General features: G+C 44.8%; 1 protein-coding gene across 1 annotated transcript in view; it reads left to right on the top strand.

Annotated features, from left to right (window-relative positions):
* The window catches only part of LOC120935211 (zinc finger protein 721-like), a gene marked incomplete at both ends in the record, with an annotated part of 268,323 nt that overhangs the window by 46,475 nt on the left and 205,648 nt on the right, over positions 1–16,200 (top strand). The window contains 1 exon segment of the mRNA XM_040347378.1: positions 5,487–5,850. Coding sequence (XP_040203312.1) covers positions 5,487–5,850 — 364 coding nt within the window.

Below are 16,200 nucleotides of genomic sequence, written 5' to 3' on the forward strand. Positions count from 1 at the left end.
TTAATAATACACAGACCTGACCGGAGAGGTGAGGAGGATTCTGGGAGGTCACATGACATCACTCTTATCTCTATTAATAATACACAGACCGGAGAGGTGAGGAGGATTCTGGGAGGTCACATGACATCACTCTTATCTCTATTAATAATACACAGACCTGACCGGAGAGGTGAGGAGGATTCTGGGAGGTCACATGACATCACTCTTATCTCTATTAATAATACACAGACCTGACCGGAGAGGTGAGGAGGATTCTGGGAGGTCACATGACATCACTCTTATCTCTATTAATAATACACAGACCTGACCGGAGAGGTGAGGAGGATTCTGGGAGGTCACATGACATCACTCTTATCTCTATTAATAATACACAGACCTGACCGGAGAGGTGAGGAGGATTCTGGGAATCTAACATGATATTCCTATTGGTTCCTCAATACAGAGATTTCCTCTTGTGAAGTCAGGTGATCACATGACCATCACAGTGCCTCCATGTGACTCCCTAAAACCCGAGAGACACAACATGGAGAAGATTCTAGAAGTCACCAAGAAGATGTCTGAGCTGCTGACAGGAGAGGTGAGGAGGATTCTGGGACATTATCCAGTAACAGACAAGGGGTGTGTCTGGATGGTGACTGTATCATTGTGTGTGTCAGGTTCCTATAAGGTGTCAGGATGTCACTGTCTATTTCTCCATGGAGGAGTGGGAGTATTTAGAAGGACACAAGGATCTCTACAAGGACGTCATGATGGACAATCAGCCGCCCCTCACATCACCGGGTAAGAGGAGACTTTATTGTAAAGGAGAGAGCAGTACGGAGGCTCCACCTAGATCCCCCATCATCTGATAAACACATAGAAACAATGGATTCAGTCAGTGTGTGTGTTTCCTACAGATGGATCCAGTAATGGGAACCCACCAGAGAGATGTCCCCGTCCTCAGGATTCCACACTGGTCAATATTAAAGAAGAGATAAAAGAGGAGGAGGATGAGGATGGGGTGATGGAGGAAGAACACAAAGATCTGTACCAGGACACCATGGTGGAGTCCTCCAGCTACAGAGACCCCCCAGAGAGATGTCCCCGTCCTCTGTATTCCCGGGATTCCACACAGGAAGGTCACACCATCCCTCCTTATTTAAAGGTTGGTGGGACGGATCATCTAGACATGGACTTGTGGGGGATGTGTGAATTTTATAGATGTGATGTCACAATAATAAAGATTATATCTTACAGATGATATTCTCTCTCATTCTCTTGGTTTAGAGTGGAGATCCAATCGATATAGAATTTGAGGTGAAATCAGAAGAAGAAGAGACGTATGTGAGGGATGATCAGCAGTCTATGGAGGAGGATGGAATAACGGGGACATTTATAGAGGAGGACACTCCTACAGAGATCAGCACAGGTGGGTCATTAGCACTAAATCCATTCCTCCACCCATACTGCTCACTGATTGGTCCAGAGTAGGGCGGGGACTGGGTGATATCAGCCTGTAATCCCCTGGTCACTTTCCTGAGCTGTGTTCCCCGTATTCCTGTATTTCTCTGGGATAATCTTCCTTCTCTGTGCTGCAGACACAGTTCATGTATCTAGGATGGATTTATGGACATTCTGGGGTTCAGCTGCTAGTAAAATGTTCATTTTCCCCCCATAGGTGTTGCTTGTCTTAGTCATCTGGGGTATGTGTCTTAGGTCTTCTGCCCCATCCCCGGATCTAGCGAGATCTCTGACAGAGGAATTCTCCCGGGGTTACTAGTTGTGATGTTTGCTGGCAGTGCCGGGTGGAGGGATAGGTCTGTATAGTCTCAGACCCAAGACAAGAAGAACTCTCCACATAGTATAGATCTATAAGATCTCTGACTTTATTCCATAGAAATATATATGTCACACACATCGCTAGACATGCACAGTGTCCTGTCTCCTCTCTGTATTAGTTGTATTTTAGTCACCTGAATTGTTTTATTTTTCATTGTGTTTAGTCAACTAAAATCTGCAGGACGTTTTAGCCGACTAGAATTGAATGTGTTTTTTCGGTAAATTGTAATGCATTATTTAGACCAGGGGTGCCCAACCTTTTGAAGAGCGAGGGCCACTTAAGCGAATTGGTAACCGGTCGCGGGCCACAATGATCCGATTACTGTGTAAATGTCACTAGCAGTGAATGTGTTAAGACTAGGGGGCGATCACGGGGTTATATGTGTTCCCTCATGTGTGTTTCTACCTGTGGGGGGAGGGGACAGACTGAAGGAGGAGGGAGATCGCTTTTCCTGATTGCTAGGAACAGCAGATCTGTCTCTCCTGTCAGAACGGGGATCTGTTTACACACACAGATCCTGTTCTTGCTCTCATGCCGCAATCGTGGATGGATGGTGGACCTCGCGGCTGCCTGCCACACGCATCGGGTCCCCCACAGTGCAGCGGGCACACGCCAGCGCCTGGTATGGTTCTTAAAGGAGCCGACATACCAGTATGGCGATTCGTTGGCACGAGCCGACCCGCTGACGGTGACTGGTCGGCAAGTGGTTAAAGGGGTGGTTGTAAAGATACAAGATTTTTCACCTTAATGCATTCTATACTTTCTATGCATTAAGGTGAAAAAACATCTGTGCATTAGCAGCCCCCTGAGCCCCCCTTTACTTTCCTGACCCCTCGAAAGTCCCGCGTCGTGAACGAGCAGGTTTCTCGGCCGTCTTCCTGGCTCATTCATTGGTTGATTGAAAGCAGCGCAGCCATTGGCTTTCACTGCTGTCAATCACATCCAATGACGTGGCACGCCATGGGGCGGGGCCGAGTGATACAGTGAACCGTTATGGCCACCGGCTGTATCACGGGAGCGCGCCCGCAAGGACTCAACACCATGCGAGAAAGCTTGCATGAAGGTGTTGAGTCCTTGCAGGAAGGAGCCGAGAGAGCCGCCGAGGGACCCCAGAAGACGTGGATCGGGGCCACTCTGTGCAAAACGAGCTGCACAGTGGAGGGAAGTATAACATGTTTGTTATTTAAAAAAAATATCTTTAGTGATCCTTTAATGTACTATTATTATAGGCTGGGGATGGCATTGCGTTTACCGATTTAGAAAAGGCCAGCAGAGGGCACCAAAGAGATAATGTGAATGAGTGCAATGTGTGGAACTGCATAGGAAAGGGAAAGGATAGATGAGAGCCTGCTTCTCTCAGCCAATACAGCTTGCCGATAGAGTCAGGGGGCTGGGGCTTTAAGAGACAGGAGGAGCTCCAAGGAAAGCAGAACTTCAGGTGAGTCCCTCTCTCACATTTTTGTTCTGTTTTTGTTCATTAACCAATATCAGAGCAGTTCTGTTATACCTCATATCTGGGTATTATATGAGCAGTTTCCTATTTACTGATTTCATAGTGGTTTGATTTGATATCTGATGATGTGATTGGAGGACAGACTTTTACATGGTGATAATAATGTGATAACATCCTCAGACTTTGGAACTTTAAACAGAAAGTGATAATGAGGGAGGAGTCAATAACCCAATGATGGAGGTCTTCAGGATCAGTCCAGTCTTCATCTTGGTTGTTCTCCCCCATCCTCACTCTCTGACCTCTGGTGGGGCTCAGCCTCGCTGTTATTCATGACTAAATCATGGACTTAATAACGAAGTGCAGGACTTCTTGTGTTGGGAAGATGGTAATGAGTGATAGAGGGGGTGGGGACACTCGTCCTATAATCCCCTCATCACTGTCACTCCTATAAAAGACAGTTCTCGTTGTTTCCTCACTCTCTGACTAAGGTCCATGAATAAAGAAATGATCTGGTAGGAGATCAGAGGACCCATTTACTAGTTACCTTGAGGGGGGAATTGTAAGATCCTCAGAGACAAAGCTGCCTGATGTGGGCGGAGTCCTGGGTTAGGGGAACCAATCAGCTCATGTCTAGTAATAATCTTTGTATTTCTATTTTAGTAGATGGACGGGAGATGAGGAAAACCTCAGAGGATTGTCTCACTTTGTCTCCAGACTGTAAAGTAGAAGATGAGGACATCACACAGTATAGTCCAGGAGAAAACCCGACTACCTCAAATGTCCATCCGGCACCACACAGTGTAGATGGACCATCGTATTCCTCTTATCCTGAGGAACCTCAGACTGTGCGGGACGGTGCCGGACCATCGTATTCCTCTTATCCTGAGGAACCTCAGACTGTGCGGGACGGTGCCGGACCATCGTATTCCTCTTATCCTGAGGAACCTCAGACTGTGCGGGACGGTGCCGGACCATCGTATTCCTCTTATCCTGAGGAACCTCAGACTGTGCGGGACGGTGCCGGACCATCGTATTCCTCTTATCCTGAGGAACCTCAGACTGTGCGGGACAGTGCCGGACCATCGTATTCCTCTTATCCTGAGGAACCTCAGACTGTGCGGGACGGTGCCGGACCATCGTATTCCTCTTATACTGAGGAACCTCAGACTGTGCGGGACGGTGCCGGACCATCGTATTCCTCTTATACTGAGGAACCTCAGACTGTGCGGGACGGTGCCGGACCATCGTATTCCTCTTATCCTGAGGAACCTCAGACTGTGCGGGACGGTGCCGGACCATCGTATTCCTCTTATCCTGAGGAACCTCAGACTGTGAGGGATGGTGCCGGACCATCGTATTCCTCTTATCCTGAGGAACCTCAGACTGTGCGGGACGGTGCCGGACCATCGTATTCCTCTTATCCTGAGGAACCTCAGACTGTGCGGGACGGTGCCGGACCATCGTATTCCTCTTATACTGAGGAACCTCAGACTGTGCGGGACGGTGCCGGACCATCGTATTCCTCTTATCCTGAGGAACCTCAGACTGTGCGGGATGGTGCCGGACCATCGTATTCCTCTTATCCTGAGGAACCTCAGACTGTGAGGGATGGTGCCGGACCATCGTATTCCTCTTATCCTGAGGAACCTCAGACTGTGCGGGACGGTGCCAGACCATCGTATTCCTCTTATCCTGAGGAACCTCAGACTGTGCGGGATGGTGCCAAACCATCGTATTCCTCTTATCCTGAGGAACCTCAGACTGTGCGGGACGGTGCCGGACCATTGTATTCCTCTTATCCTGAGGAACCTCAGACTGTGCGGGACGGTGCCGGACCATCGTATTCCTCTTATCCTGAGGAACCTCAGACTGTGAGGGACGGTGCTGTCCTTCCAAGAAATAAGAGACTTTCCTGTACAGAGTGCGGGAAGTGTTTCCGTTTTCAATCCGATCTTTCCACACATCAGAGATCTCACACAGGGGACAAGCCGTATTCCTGTCCTGAGTGCAGGAAATGTTTTTCACGGAAGTCCCATCTTTACACACATCAGAGATCTCACACGGGGGAGAAGCCGTATTGCTGTCCTGAGTGCGGGAAATGTTTTTCATATAAGTCCGATCTTTCCACACATCAGAGAATTCACACGGGGGAGAACCCGTATTCCTGTCCTGAGTGTGGGAAATGTTTTTCAGATAAGTCCAGTTTTAACAGACATCAGAGATCTCACACGGGGGAGAAGCCGTATTCCTGTCCTGAGTGTGGGAAATGTTTTTCATTTAAGTCCCATCTTTCCACACATCAGAGAACTCACACGGGGGAGAAGCCGTATTCCTGTCCTGAGTGCGGGAAATGTTTTTCACAGAAGTGTGATCTTTCCACACATCAGAGATTTCACACGGGGGAGAAGCCGTATTCCTGTCCTGAGTGTGGGAAATGTTTTTCACAGAAGTCCAATCTTTACACACATCAGAGATCTCACACGGGGGAGAAGCCGTATTCCTGTCCTGAGTGTGGGAAATGTTTTTCACAGAAGTCCAATCTTTCCACACATCAGAGATCTCACACAGGGGAGAAGCCGTATTCCTGTCCTGAGTGAGGGAAATGTCCCTCACTGAAGTCCTGTCTTCCTGTACATCAGGGGTCCCACACAACCCTCGAGGTGTATTAGTGAGTGCGGGAAATGTCTCGGATCGCTGAGCCGCTGCAGGAACAGGAACATGTAACATCTTCCCGAAGGTGAACTTATTCTTTAACCCTTTCACTACCAGAGACGGTTTTGCGGTTTTTTGCCCACATTCAACACCCCTTCAATACCGGGCACTTTTACCCCCTTCCTGCCCAGGCCAATTTTCAGCTCTCTCACACTTATCATACAACAATGTACCCAAAAAATCTTTTTATCTTTTTCCCCCCAAATATAGCTTTCTTTTGGTGGTATTTGATCACCTCTGGGTTTTATTTGTTGTGTTACAAATTAAAAAAGACAGAAAATGTTTGAAAAAATTTAGTTTTTCTTTGTTTCTGTTAAAAAAATTTGTAAATATACTGTGACGGTATCGGTATGATATCCCCGTCAAGCATTCCCTCCTCTCAATACAAGAACATCACAGGATCCTCCACACATGAGTCAAGACTGAATGCTGGAACCAAGACTGATTTATTGGCAGCTTGCTGCTGGTTATAAATACAGTTTTACAAGCTAAATCCTAAATCAAGGAACAATGGGAGCTCCACCCCCTTTTCACCCACTCTGGAGTTTCTCATACAGAATATAGCCAGACAATTCGAAGCCGACCTGAGACACATTTTCTTTAAATAATGACATCAGGGAAGTTAATTACATGGTGTACAGAACACATTAGCTGGGCAGCCTGGCACCGCATAATGAAGCAATCAGAATACATAACATGAGTCACCTCTAATCACAGTAACAGGATTAACATCCCTTTGAAATAAGGAGCTAGCTGCAGACGGGTCATTAACATGTCAATAGCTTGTAACACATGAATCCATTTACCTCTAACCCACAATTTAACCAAGCAGGGAGATTTACACTGACATATCCTTCATAATGGCCCCCCTTTTTCTCCCTGCTCCGGGCAACCACCCGGTTGGACCTTCCCTGGTCCAGTAGGGTTGACGGGTTCAGAGCTTTTAGTCCGAGGTTAACTCCGTTTGGCGTGACTGACCTCCATTGGTAACTGCTTCAGACTCAGGTATGCCACCGGGTCGTCAGATCACACGCCGGTCAGTCCCCAAGTCTTTGTGCGATCTGCAGAGTCACCAGAAGTCAGTGTGAAGACGGCGAATGGGTCTGTGCGCCGCCGTCTAGGTGTCCCGCTATGGGAGGGGCAGGTTATGGCTCTGAAGTGACAATCACAGGAGATTCATAAAAAGGAAAAGTTATATTTGTTGAAATGCTGTAGCACTGGTGCTCAGAGTCCGGGGGGGGGGGGGAATCAGAGCCCCATAAGGTCAGCCACCCCCTGCTCCCTCCGCAGCCGCCGGTTCTCCTCTTGGAGCTTCTCCATCTCCAGTTCATGGAGCCTGGGGGGGTCAGCCTGCTGTGACCTCAGGTGGTTGTTCTCCTCCTCCATGCGACTTATGCACTCCTCCAGCTCCATGTATTCACGGATCAGCTCCTGCTTGCTCATGTCCTGCAGGCTTTCCACGTGGTCCTTCATCATCAGGAACTGGGTGGTGGTGTAAGGGGCCACCGGTGGGCCCTTGGCGAACATCTCGGCCCGCATCTGGGGCGCCCGCTGCGATTCCATCTCCTCCAGTCGCTTTTTCTCCTCCCAGGTGCGCTGGTTATATGACTTCCAGGACCTCTTCTTCTTGGAGGGTAGCTGGCGGTGCCTCTTTCTGCCCAGCTCCCTCCAGGGCCCCTCCGGCTCATGGCTGTCGCCCATGACCAGCTGACAATGGTGCTCCCTGTTGTCCGTAATAACAGATTGTACCATGAGGGCTTCGTAAGGGGTGCCCAATGGTTCTTCCTGACCCAGCTCCTGGGGATCCCAAGCCGAGTCTACACAATGGGCTGCTGCTGGTGGGCGGTACCCAGGTTGAGACCAATTTGACCTGGTGTTGTCATTCATGGGGCAATTCTGCTTGAAGTGACCCAACTGTTTGCACCGGAAGCAGCGTTGTTCGTTGTCCTCCTGGCGTGGGTAGCGAGGGCTAGATGTCATCGGTCTGTTAGGCGGTTGGTATCTAGCGGCTGGTGGGTGTGAGGGCGCCGTTGGTCGTGGAGGTTGTACCCGTGGTGTGACCTGGTTTGTCTTGCGAGTATCCGCATATTCATCCGCCAACTTCGCGGCCTCTGGTAGTCATGGGCCTGCGATCTCTCACCCAATCTTTGACGTCCGTCTGGATGTGATTGTAAAATTGCTCCAGGAGCATTAGTTGCAAAATGTCCTCTGCGGTGGTGGCCTGGCTGCTGTTAACCCAGTTAGAGGCCGACATGGACAACTGGCATGCCCATTCCGCGTAAGAGTCTTTCGTGGTTTTGCGTGAGTCCCTGAACTTCTGTCGGTGGGACTCTGGGGTTACTGCATAACGAGCCAGGAGCACTTCTTTAACCCTTGCGTAGCTATGGATATCCTGATCTGGCATGGTCCGGAAAGCATCAGAAGCTTAGCCTGACAGTTTGCCTGACAATATTGCAACCCACTCTCTTCTAGCTATTCGGTGCAGGTTACATTGTCGCTCAAAGTCTGCCAGGTAGTTTTCAATCTCACAGTCCTTTTCATCAAAAGCTTTAAAAGCGCTAAACGGAATCTTCCTTGTGTCTGCTGTGCTGTACTCACTGTTCGGAGAATGTGCGGCTGCTTGTTGGACTGCTGCCAGTTTTAACTGTAGCTCTGCATCTCTTATTTGTTTATCCTTCTGTAGCTCTGCATCTCTTATTTGTTTATCCTCCTTCGCTAACAGGTCCATCACTTATTGACGCTGCTGAGCATTCTCCAAACTTATTAAACACCGGTTTCCGGTGAGTATTATGGCCACAGTTACATGCTTTTTTAAGTGCTCAGAGGCATCTATGTATATTTTCAATATGCCTCATGTACAACAATATTGTTTTGTATCTGTATACACACATATCTCTAATGGCAACATTATATTGTCTTTTAAATACCCAGAAGCTCCCGAAGAAGCGACGACGTCGCGAAACATGTCGAGCTGAACCCCATTTTTACCAAAACTCATCCTGTACCACCTCTTGAAGTTACAACGCCACCCAGCGCTCATTGTGTATTTCATACATCCGGCCCTGTGGCTATCAGCGGTGTCTTCAGAAAGGGATAGGAATCGAGTTTTTTGTGCATCTTATTGTATTTTTTGTTTTCTTTTTCTTTCATTATTTTTTGAGCAATTGTTTAGTGTTTTCTGTGCTTTTGTACTGATTAAAATAATTTCTATTTTTTAAATCTGGTGCCTACAAAGTCCACTCTTTCTTAGTCTTAGACTCCACGGTCTTTTTCTACATATCTCCATCACTTTCAGCACCACATCCGGCGTTGGGTTCGGGCCGAACCACGCTAGCTTCTCTCTCATTAGCTTGTTGGCTGGTGATTCCTCCTCCTGAATCACTGGTGTCTCCATCTCTTGTACTGCTGGCGTTGCTGCAATCCCATCCTCCTGGTCTAGCTCCATTAATTCTGCTATGATGACCCGCTTGGTTTTGTTGCTAGCAATCCTTCCACGAACTTCCAGTAGTTCTTTTAACCACTTACCCCCCGGACCATATTGCTGCCCAAAGACCAGAGTACTTTTTGTGATTCGGGACTGCGTCGCTTTAACAGACAATTGCGCGGTCGTGCGACGTGGCTCCCAAACAAAATTGGCGTCCTTTTTTTCCCACAAATAGAGCTTTCTTTTGGTGGTATTTGATCACCTCTGCGTTTTTTATTTTTTGCGCTATAAACAAAAATAGAACGACAATTTTGAAAAAAATGAATATTTTTTACTTTTTGCTGTAATAAATATCCCCCAAAAATATATAAAAAAACATTTTTTTTCCTCAGTTTAGGCCGATACGTATTCTTCTACATATTTTTCGTAAAAAAAAATCGCAATAAGCGTTTATTGATTGGTTTGCGCAAAAGTTATAGCGTTTACAAAATAGGGGGTATTTTTATGGCATTTTTATTAATATTTTTTTTTACTAGTAATGGCGGCGATCAGCGATTTTTTTTTCGGTATTGCGACATTATGGCGGACACTTCGGACATTTTTGACACATTTTTGGGACCATTGGCATTTTTATAGCGATCAGTGCTATAAAAATGCATTAGATTACTATAAAAATGCCACTGGCAGTGAAGGGGTTAACACTAGGGGGCGGGGAAGGGGTTAAGTATGCCTGGGTGTGTTCTTACTGTGGGGGCGGGGGTGGCCTCACTAGGGGAAACACTGATCTTCTGTTCATACATTGTATGAACAGAAAATCAGCATTTCCCCTGCTGACAGGAACGAGAGCTGTGTGTTTACACACACAGCTCCCGTTCCCCGCTCTGTACCGAGCGATCGCGTGTGCCCGGCGGCGATCGCGCCCGCCGGGCACACGCACGGGAGTCGGGGGCGAGCGGGGGGCGCGCGCCTCCTAGTGGCGGCTAAAAGGCAGGACGTCATATTACGTGCTCTCGCCTAGGAGAGCCACCTTGTGGATGTATTATGACGGTGCGGCGACGGCAAGTGGTTAAGCAGGGTGTAGCAGCCTTCCATTCACTGTTCCCAGTGTCTGCTTGGAGTCCTGGTGTAAGGGAGAGTAGAAGGGAAGATCCCGCTGCTGCCAACCAATTGTGACGGTATCGGTATGATATCCCCGTCAAGCATTCCCTCCTCTCCATACAAGAACATCGAAGGATCCTCCACACATGAGTCAAGACTGAATGCTGGAACCAAGACTGATTTATTGGCAGCTTGCTGCTGGTTATAAATACAGTTTTACAAGCTAAATCCTTAATCAAGGAACAATGGGAGCTCCACCCCCTTTTCACCCACTCTGGAGTTTCTCATACAGAATATAGCCAGACAATTCGAAGCCGACCTGAGACACATTTTCTTTAAATAATGACATCAGGGAAGTTAATTACAAGGTGTACAGAACACATTAGCTGGGCAGCCTGGCACCGCATAATGAAGCAATCAGAATACATAACATGAGTCACCTCTAATCACAGTAACAGGATTAACATCCCTTTGAAATAAGGAGCTAGCTGCAGACGGGTCATTAACATGTCAATAGCTTGTAACACATGAATCCATTTTACCTCTAACCCACAATTTAACCAAGCAGGGAGATTTACACTGACATATCCTTCACATATACCTTGTGTTATTAGGTTATAATTGTGTGTGTGTGTTTTGTTTTTATTTCTAGCCTGGGTAGTCCCGATAGGCTTTGTTGATGTAATATAATCTTTAAAAGCTTAATAAAAAGAATAAAAAAAAATGCTTCCGATTCCGATCGTCTGTATGCAATTCCGACGCCCAAAAAACACGCATGCTCAGAATCAAGCAGGAGAGCCGAACTGCCTACTGAACCTCATTGGTCTCGGCTCATCATACGTATTGTATGTCACCGTGTTCTTGACGTTCGGAATTTCCGACAAGATTTGTGTGACCGTGTGTATGCAACACAAGTTTGAGCCAACATTCCGTTGTAAAAAAATCCACGGTTTTCTTGTCGGAATTTCCGATCGTGTGTACAGGGCATTAGGCTCTTTACTGAGACTGGAAATGCGGTTTGTCAGAGCGACACACAACACCAACGATCGCCCTGCGCCCGAGCGGCTTATTCTTCTGGATGTCATGTGACATCCAATCAGGATAATGGAACCCCCGTCTGGCCGTCATTCTGCTATAGGCCGGGTGGGAAGGAGTTAAAGAATAAGGATGAGCCGAACACCCCCCTGTTCGGTTCGCATCAGAACTTGCTGTCGTGAGTTTTGGCTAAGATAATGATAATATTTTCAATATTATTATTCAGCAAAAATATGAAAAGGCCATTAGGCCTCAAATCTGATCGTAACGATTATATATGGGAGTCATTCAGTCAGTGAAGAAGGAACATTTGGCTCAGATGTACAAAGCCCCAACATTAGCAATCTATAACTTTTACAAACTTGAGTGAAAGTTGAAACAATGACAACTTTCCTCACAGAACAAAAGAAGTGTTGACCCAGCTTTGGTGAATAAACAAGAACGTTGACTTTAGCCATCCTAAAACAATGGACCATGTTGACCAGCGAAGAGTCTTTAAGGAGAGGATATTTACACAGCTGAGCTACTAAACTATCTTCATTAAGTCCAAGCTCCACCAACATATATACAAGTCAGAGATATTTTAAAATACACAGGGTAGTCAAAGAATATATGTTGATATGAAATAAATAATAGGTAATGTTTAGATGATCAATGACATCTTCGGTCCAAGATAGATATTCCGTTAATTTAGAACCTTGTTAGAAGAAAGAATTATATGAGAAATTTGTTTTATAAATAGGAGTGCTTTAAATAAGCTAATCGACATTATGAAAGATATCACATTGTGATTATAAAAATATGAACTAACATGTAACACATATCCATCAAGCACATATCAAAATAATTCATGCATCCACATTAATAATTATTTTGCACTTGATTGAGAGATGTAACCTATGAATTGATTGAAAAGACTGTTTACATTTATAAAGGAATATAGGAACATATTATATCGAAATCAAACGTATACTAATTGTAGTTTATATAATATAGAGATACCAGAGTCATACATAGATGTATATAGATTATATATATATATATATATACATGTATATAGATATATGTCGATAGTTTACCCAAAAATATAGATATCCAACGTATAGATTATCTCACAATAAAGGTGAGACACCTAGTGGCTGGAAGTAATATTACTTGAGGTTCTTCAAGCCCAGAGAACAAGTTAATTATTATTAAGCTGTCAGCCAATAGAAACCCAACACGTCTTGACAGGAACGCCCATATGTGCCACAGGCCTATGAGTTAAGGACAGTTGTCAGATGGGCAGAACTGAGTATAATCTTTATAGTCCTATTGTTCTAATCAATATAAAAAGGGAAACCCATGAGATAGAGGGGAGGAAAAAAGAAAAAGAGAAGAAAAGGAAAAGCTCAACGGGAGGATGAGAGCACGCTTGCACTATGCATGAAGACTGCAACGATTTTAGCTCTGGTCACTTGCCAATAGGAGATAGCCACCTTGGAAATTGGTAACTATGTCATTTTTGATTTTATCTCAAATATATTGTTGTTCCCTAGAAATGTTGAAATATTGAAGTATTGAATATCATGTAGTTATGGTTTGTGCTCATATCAATAACTGGTAATTTTTCCTTTAAGAGTACAATTTTTATTATATTTTTATTTTTTACATAGTTCCAATTTTATTGACAAAACAAACGTCCAATATATTTCACATTGTTAATCATTTACTTACCTGCAGTATAGTAACAATTGGACATGTGAAATAGACGCCTTTGTTTCATTGTCATTTACATAAAGTTATCTTGAGAACTTACCATGACACAAATCAAAGGTATTGCATGCCCATTTTGGGGGTATTTTATTGATTTTCAAGTCGTTAATGTAACGCAACTGGTCTTTTAATTTCATGTGAATATTAATAATTTGTCTACCAATAAATGAGCTATTTTGTATGATCGTACGTCTCCGTGAATAAGTTTCATATTATAGACTGATATCATATAGGTTGACTTGTATTTAAAAATATCTTCGTTATAAAAGAATTCAAAGTAAATTACTGTGCGGGTAAATATGGCCTTAAAAAAGCACAACATTATAAATGGAGGCACTCGCTGAGATAATGTCGATGTTTTGTACAAGATCAATCATAGTTATGGTGGTGACATAAATAATATTTTGCATGAAATTATTAATTAAAAAAAAAAATTTTTGTCTAAAAATGTCTAGTCAAAGTGAATTGTATGTTGATAGGGATTATAAAGAGTCAGCCCTTAGTGGTGAGATGAGTACTCAGAGAAAATTGATACGGGTACAGGAAATGTTGGAAATAATTTCTAAAATTGAAATGGCAGATCATGTCAGAAAAAGTTTGTCTAATGAGACTGCTCTAAAAGCATGTATTAGAGACCGTAAAATCCGTGCCCGTCAGATAGTAAAAGACGTGGGGAACTCGGGAGGTCAAATCATTGCACAAAAAGACAGCTCATCTGAAGTAAAGACAATAAAAAGACTTGATCACATTATTGTTGAATTATGCATTATCCTGATGTATCTTGATAGAGAGTTTAAACGTCAAAATACCCAACCGGAGATAGATATCTCGGAATCCCAGCCACATTTAACAGAAAAGGAATGTGAGCTCACTAAAAATAGAGACAATGACAAGGCAGATCGTTATCACGAGTCTAAAATGACAGTGCAAAATGAAATAAAACCATTGCAAGAGTACAATAGAAGAATTCAGGAACAAATAGAAGAGTGGGAGAGTTTTCTGCAGGGAAATGAATCTCCTGACAAAAGTTGCCAAGTAATGAGCAGTGAAAATTTAGAAAGTTGCAGAGTAATGAGCAGTAGAAATTTAGAAAGTTGCAGAGAAATGAGCAGTGGAAATTTAGAAAGTTGCAGAGAAATGAGCAGTGAAAATTCAAAAGAAGAAACAAATCCGCTTAAGTCAGAACAGGAATCCCTGATTAAGCAATCGGAGGAATTAAAAGAGCAAGTAAAACTTGTGCCTCAGGGTGATGCGCCAATGCCTAACCCTGAAAGTATAGATTCTGACCAAAATCTAATATCTGACTCTCAAACTGAAATGTGGGAGTTAGACATTGGAGAGGGACCAGAAAAAGAACCCTCATCCTATCCCAAGCCATCTGTAGAGCAAAAGGGGGTAAAACGTGAACCACCCCATGAAAGTAGGCCTAACCAGTTTTCCCTGGGATCAGAGGAAAAGACAGGCACCCCTAAACAGGACGCCTCAGAAATAATAAAAATGTTAAATGATACCTTCCCAGTCTTTGAGGAAGAGGGATCCATGTGTGTCAAAGACCACATTGAGGCCTATGAAAACACCTTATCAGCTTTAGGCCTAGATGATGACCAGTCAAGGATTAATTTCTTACCGTGGGTATTTGAAACCAGACACCGCAATTTCTGCAAATCTTTTAAAGATCTGTCTGGTACTTCATGGCAAGAAATTAAACACCGCTGTCATCTAGAATTTGGCCAGCACAAAGATGTTACAGCGGCTAGTGCGGCTATACAAAATTTGAAACGTGCCAGTAATCAAAGCCCCCCAGAATTTGTGGCTGCGCTCAGAAGTGCTTACCACTTAGCAGAAAATGAGCCAGACCACAATGAAACTGAGTTTAAATCCACATTCTTTGAGGCCCTACCTACCCACACAAAAGTGCATTTAGCTAAAGACTACGCAAGGGGCTGCTCACTGGAGTACTTGGTAAAAGAGAGTAACAATTTGTACTCTATCCAACAAACTGATGAATACAATGGGAGGCCTCAACTCATAACTCAAATTGTGGATGAAATTAATGCATCTCCTCAATTATTACGGGTTGACACCCAGAAAATGACATGTGCTGATAGAGTCAGAGGAGATATACCACAGAGTTGCCCCAGCGGGAGACCAAATACCCCACCAATTAGGAGGGGGGAACAGAAAACACCCTTTAGAGGGAGGGAACAAAGACCATCTCAGGGGTACCATCCTAGGGAACCAGATGCAAGGTTTAAGAGAAACTATAGGGTGTACCTCCAACGGGTCAAATTGAAACCCAAAAGGTAGAAACCCGTACTATTACCGGTCCAATTCGCCCCGGGGACCAACACAGGTAAATAGGGAGCAGCCGCAGGGTAAGACGCCCCAGAAAAATAGGGAGAAATTAAGGCCCAGACAACTATCCCAGAATCAGAACAGTGTTGCTGAAGGGGATAGGTCTGATAAAACTGAGCCAGTGGTCCCCAGAAAATACAGAAACTGGGTCACAGAACCCTATTCTGATCAGCCTGTAAGCAATACAGAAACCAAAATAAAACAAATTATGGATGTTACACGGTTTCATTGCTGCACGGAGTGTGAATCACATCTCTTTAAGGGACAAATACTGGGGCCAGCCAAGGGCCACAGAGCCTTTGAAGCGCCTAATGTTAAAGTAAATCAGAGGAATGCACTGAAAAGGCATAGGAGACAGAGGTTCTAACACCATATTTTCTCCAGGTTACAGTTGTAAGGATCCTGAAATCCCTAAGGCCCCGTACACACCATAGAATCCATCCGCAGATAAATCCCAGCAAATGGGTTTCAGCGGATAGATCCTATGGTGTGTACACGCCAGCGGATCTTTTTCCGCGGATATATCTCCCCTGGGATGGATTCCAGCAG

The sequence above is a fragment of the Rana temporaria genome, chromosome 4 (assembly GCF_905171775.1).
Source record: "Rana temporaria chromosome 4, aRanTem1.1, whole genome shotgun sequence".
NCBI classification, from domain to species: Eukaryota; Metazoa; Chordata; class Amphibia; order Anura; family Ranidae; genus Rana; species Rana temporaria.